At 41.9% G+C, this 6,000-nt stretch overlaps 1 protein-coding gene across 1 annotated transcript in view; it reads right to left on the reverse strand.

Moving 5' to 3' along the window:
- The window catches only part of KCNK10 (potassium two pore domain channel subfamily K member 10), an 87,360-nt gene extending 83,600 nt beyond the window's left edge, over positions 1 to 3,760 (reverse strand). Inside the window, exon 1 of the mRNA XM_003408807.4 lies at positions 3,437 to 3,760. Coding sequence (XP_003408855.2) covers positions 3,437 to 3,661 — 225 coding nt within the window. The 5' untranslated portion in view covers positions 3,662 to 3,760. The remainder of the gene's footprint in view (positions 1 to 3,436) is intronic.
- Between the last annotated feature and the right edge of the window lie 2,240 nt (positions 3,761 to 6,000).

Raw genomic sequence — 6,000 nt, forward strand, 5'->3', positions numbered from 1 at the left:
AGGGGAAGTGGGAGCCAGCAGGTCAGAAGTTAGGGATGGTGGACTCCCCAGCTTGTGGCTGGTATCCTAAGGGGGATGGAGGAAAACCTCAAATTTAGGGACCAGCTGAAGTGCAGGGAGTCATGTGGATCCCTGTGTTTGTGGCTGGTACCCCTGACCTAGCCCCAGTGGCTGGAATGAGAGAAAGGGCTATGTGGACCAGTTGGTATCAGGACTGACCAGGGGAAAAAAGCTGAGATTTTTGGACCAGCCTCCCTGGATTGGTATGGCACAAACTGGTGTCAGTAGAAGGTGGGATTAGCTAGAGAGAGCGACCCCTTGATGATGCACTGAGTCACACCTTGGAATCAATGGTCACCCCATTGTTTGGGGTGACCTGTTGTTGGGGGCTGCCTGAGCCTGCCTGATCCCTGGGGTTCTCTGAAACCACGTCTCAAACCAGTTGGAGCACAACTAGAGAAAACAGAGATCAACAGAGCCAGCCCCAGTGTCTACTTAATAAATATGAGGCTGAGTCTTCCCATCAAAGCTCAAGATACAGACAATTATCTAGGTGGCCAGGTAAACTCTCTAAACAGAATAAAAATTTGCTGTGTTGTTTCCCTGGGCTCTCAGCCACAAAGGGACAGTCTTAGAGCGTAAGCATCCAGCCTAGCACTCAAGGGAACAACTTTTGTGAAGGAAACAAACCCAGTAAAATCTGTCAATTAGAAATTTTAGGGTTTGAAGCCCCAAAGGGCATTTAAGGAGCCTTCTTCTCTTTTCCTTTAGCAGAGCCCCAGGACACACATAATTTAGGAGGCTTTCTGGGGTTTTCTCTTCCTTCCCCCAAAAATAAATGTTGTTGCTGTTGTCCGGTGCCATAGAATTGGTTCCACCTCATAGCGACTCCATGCACAAACAGAATGAAACACTGCCTTGTCCTGCACCATCCTCATAAAGTTTGAGCCCGTTGTTGCTGCCACTGTGTCAATCCATGTCGTTTAGCATCTTCCTCTTTTTCATTGACTCTCTAATTTACCAACTATGATGTCCTTCTCCAGGGACTGGTCCGTCCTGATAAAATGTCCAAAGTACATGAAACAAAGTCTCGCTATCCTCACATCTAATGAGCATTCTGGCTGTACTTCCTCCAAAACAGATTTGTTCATTCTTCTGGCAGTCCACAATATATTCAATATTCTTCACCAACACCATAATTCAAATGCTTCAATTCTTCTTCAGTCTACTTTATTCATTGCCTAGCCCTCCCATGTATACGAGGCGATAGAAAACACCGTGGCTTGGGTCAGGTGCACTTTAGTCCTCAAGGTGATGTCTTTGCTTTTCAACACTTTAAAAAGATCTTTTGCAACAGATTTGCCCAATGCAATACGTCATTTGCATTTCTTGACTACTGCTTTCATGGGCATTGATTGTGAATCCAAGTAAAATGAAATCCTTGACAAGTTCAGTCTTTACTCCATTCATCACAATGTTGCTTATTGGTCCAGTTGTGATAATTTTTGTTTTCTTTATGTTGAGGTGTAATCCATACTAAAGGCTATAGTCTTTGATCTTCATCAATATGTACTTTAAGTCCTCTTCGCCTTCAGCAAGCAAGGTTGTGTCATCTGCATATCGTAGGTCTTCCTTGAATCCTGATGCCACATTCTTCTTCATATAATCCATCTTCTCAGATTATTTGCTCAGCATACAGATTGAATAAGGATGCTGAAAGTATACAGCCCTGACATACCCCTTTCCTGATTTTACGCCACACGGTATCGTCTTGTTCTGTTCAAAAGGCTGCCTCTTAGTCTGTATACATGTTCCTCGTGAACACAATTAAATGTTCTGGAATTCCCATTCCTCACAATGTTATCCATAATTTGTTATGATCCCCACAGTTAAATGCATTTGCATAGTCACTAAAACACAGTTCAACATCTTTCTGGTATTCTCTGCTTTCAATCAAGATCCATCGGACACATCAGCAATAATATCCCTCATTCCACATCCTCTTTTGAATCCACCTTGAATTTCTGATGGTTCCCTGTTGATGAACTGCTACAGCTGTTTTTTAATTACCTTCAGCGAAATTTTACATGTGATATTAATGATATTGTTCAATAATTTCCACATTTGGTTGGATCACCTTTCTTTGGAATGGGCATGAAAGTGGATCTCTTCCAGTCATTTGGCCAGTTAGCTGACTTCCAAACTTCCTAGACAAGATGAGTGAGCACTTCCACTGTAACCACTTGTTGAAAATTTTCAATTGGTATTCCATCAATACCTGGAGGCTTGTTTTTCTCCAATGCCTCAGTGCAGCTTAGACTTCTTCCTTCAATACCATTGGTTCTTGATCATATACTACCTCCTGAAATGGCTGAATGTCAACCAATTCTTTTCAGTACAGTGATTCTGTGTATTCCTTTCATCTTCTTTTGATGCTTCCTGTTCTGTACAATATTTTGCTCACAGAATCCTTCAGTATTGCAACTCAAGGCTTGAATTTTTTCTTCAGTTCTTCCAGCTTGAGAAATGCTGAGTGTGTTCTTCACTGTAATGAAATGTGCAAAGACTTTAGGTCTTTGCACATTTCATTATAATACTTTAGTTTGTCTTCTCAAGCCACCCTTTGAAATCTTCTGTTCAGCTCTTTTACTTCATTATTTCTTGCTTTAGTTACTCAGCATTCAAAAGCAATTTTCAGAGTCTCTTCTGGCATCCACTTTGGTCTTTGTTTTTTTTAATGACCCTTTGCTTTCTTCATGTATGATGTCCTTGATGTCATCTCACAGCTCATCTGGTCTTTGGTCATTAGTGTTGAATGTGTCAAATCTATTCTCTCCCTGACCACAGTCTGACAGCTATAGCATTGGGCTGCCTGCCAGTTTGGGGAATTAAATGTTTACATTGAGAATGGGCTTCAGAGTTATTTGTTCCATAGGATAATAAAATGTGTAGGACTTAACACCATGCATGCTTTCTTTAGGGAATGAAATTCTAGTGAATGAGAGTCAACACTAATTATTTTGGGGAAGAACAGCAGGCATTTCTATTGCACTTTGACTTAATAGCTACACAGAGCTCAAAGGAACCTTAGAGAGTCTACCCAAACCATTCATTTTTCCATTGCAGAATCTGAGGCTTGGACAGTTCCAAGTTGCTAAGAGTCATACAGCAGGGTTATGCCAAAGTCAGAACTAGGGCTCAGTCCTCTTGAAACCCACATGGCCACTGCTCACCTAGTGATCATCACAAAGTCTTCTGATGTGGAGAGTGTGACTGTCCTTAGCCTCGATTTAGAGATTAATAAATTAAAAAGAGGACTTCCCTGCCCACCAGGAGGAGCTTAGCAAAAGGCAAAACTCAAGGACCCAGAAAGACAAAATGAATGCTCTCCTCTCTCCCTACAGGTTGTTCTATGGTTGACCCCCACTCAGCTCACCTGGATCAATGTCTCCAGCTCCTGGGGGCTCACACAGACATGATCCCGAAGGAATTCTGCCTTCTCCAAGGCAATGGTATTCTTCTGGCTGCTCTCAAAAGGTTGCTCCAGTGCCCGGAAAACAAGACCTCCCGTGACAAGGTAGACCACCACGACCACAAAGATGGCGACCACTGTTTTCCACTTCATGACGGTCTGCAGGCCCCCCTGGGAGGCACCTTCCATTCTGGCTACCACCGTGGCTCGGGAGGAAATGGCGAGGCGTGGGGCCGGGTAATGCCCGTTAGTGGCACTCTTGGGCTGACAGGCAGGTGCTGCTGAGGGAACAGCCACTGAGGAAACAAGGGTGGGGGAAGGGGAGAGGGGAAAAGAGTTTGTTTATAAATACGAAAGACAAAACTTGTCAGAAACAAAGCACAGATGTCTTGCTTAAACCAGCTTTTAAATTTGAGGATTAAAAATGTGTGCACAAAGGCTTTAGTTAGGCATTTGATCAGTTGCTAGGTGATGGCTTGAGTTCTAACATTGAGCCCCAGGAGTCCTGGTTTTAAAAAAATAGTATTAATTGAGTTTGAAATGTTTGTATTTTTTTCTACCAGGTCCAAATTTGAAAGCCATCTTTCTATTATTTATAATTTAGATCTTCCCTTAGCTTCCTTGTTTAAACAAAAGATAAAATACATGACAAAACTCCGTATTTGAAAAACAGAAATATTGTTCAACTTGCACAGGAAATAGGAGAGAGATACCTAACTACCCTATCCAAGTACTGAAGTCTAGGTGATATCAAGAGCAAAGGAAAGATGAACATAAAACAAATTAAAACATCCTCTTATCCAGGGTTATGGGGACCGAAATTAAAAAAAAAAAAAAAAAAAAGAACAGTGAGAGCACCATGAGGGAGAAGTGTCAAAAAAACAGACACAATAAAAAAAAGTTCAAATATCCAGAGACGACTAAGAGTGAAGGAAAAGAAAGGTGGCCTTAATGAGAGAAGAGAATGTTGAGTGGTATTTTATGTCAATTCACCTGGGTTCCTATAATAATAATAATAATAATAAAATGTATCCTACATGTATTTCTCAATAGAAAAGGCAATAACTTAGATATAACTACCACTGATCTCAGGAGCCCTGGTGGAGCAGTGGTGAAGCACTTGGCTCCTAACCAAAAGGTCAGTGGTTCAAATCCATCACCTATTCTGCAGGAGAAAGATGTGGCAATCTGCTTCTGTGAAGATTGACAGCCTTGGAAACCCTATGGGGCAGTTTCTACTCTGTCCTATAGGATCACTGTGAGCTGGGATTGACTTGATAGCAATAAGTCTGGTTTTTGGTGTTTATCCTGATCTGTTAGTAACAGAATTTTTTCTTCTATTTTCTTCCAGTAAGCCACTGGATAGGAAGTTTCCTCTGGTTTTCGAGACACATAGAATTCTCTAAGGTCCCTGTTCTCTGTAAGGGCAATTTCATTACTTTGGAAATAAATAAGTTAAGCTGGAGGCTTTTCTGTAATGGCAGGAAGTTCGTGGTAATGTTGTACATGTAATGCTGTCTAACACATTATGGAAGTCTGTGATGTGCAGCAATGAACGGCCATTTCTCTTAGATTCTGTTCTGCCTTTATTATCCTAATTCTTATGATGGCGTCTGTCAGGGTGCAGCCTGGCTGTTGTGTAAATAAGGTACTAGGAGAGACAAACCTAATTACCTAAGTAAGGGCAAACAACTCCACTCCAGTGGGAGCCAAGCTGCTGAACCTCTGGCTTGGGAAACTTGGGGTGAATAGAAGGTCAGAAATGTCATCCTTGTTCAAAACACCAATGACCCTGACAATACCTGGCCAGAGGGGTGGCCACTTAGAAGAAATGGACTTGTAAACATCTGCCTTTCCTTTTAGAACTTCAAAATCAGCTTTTCACTTTGAAAACTAAGAATCAGCCTTTTACTGTCTATCACTCTATCAAATAAAATCATCGAATTTCCCTCTGACTAACAAGAATACAAAATTCTCTGGAATCTCTGATTGAATGATTTATAAATTAGAATCAGCAACCAGGACATTATGTTCTTGCTTCTTGTTTTTAGTTGCCCTCAAGCTGGCTCTGACTCTTGGCAACCTTAAGTATAACAGAAGGATACATTGCCCGGTCCTATGCCATCTTCATGATGATTGATACGTTTCAGTCCATCGTAGCGGCTATTGTGCCAATCCATCTCGTTGACGGTTTCTTTCATTTTCACTAGACTTCTACCTCCCAAACATGATGCTCTTTTCTAGCGACTGGCCTTTCCTAATAATGTGTCCAAATGTATATTTCCTCTAAATTGATTTATTCATTCTTTTGGCGATTCACAGTAGATGCTCTTGCTAACCCTTCTCTAAGGACACCACATTGGGGTTCTTAGCTGCCCTTGTTGATACTAAGGTGAGCTTTGTCTAGGGTGCATCTCCCATTCATTCTACCTCCCCGGTGCATTTCAATCCCTTGCACCTCTTACCACCCCAACGCCACCAGCCTCATCCAGACCACCATCTTGTCTTGCCTGGACCAATTCAGCAGC

The sequence above is a fragment of the Loxodonta africana genome, chromosome 10 (assembly GCF_030014295.1).
Source record: "Loxodonta africana isolate mLoxAfr1 chromosome 10, mLoxAfr1.hap2, whole genome shotgun sequence".
Classification (NCBI taxonomy): Eukaryota; Metazoa; Chordata; class Mammalia; order Proboscidea; family Elephantidae; genus Loxodonta; species Loxodonta africana.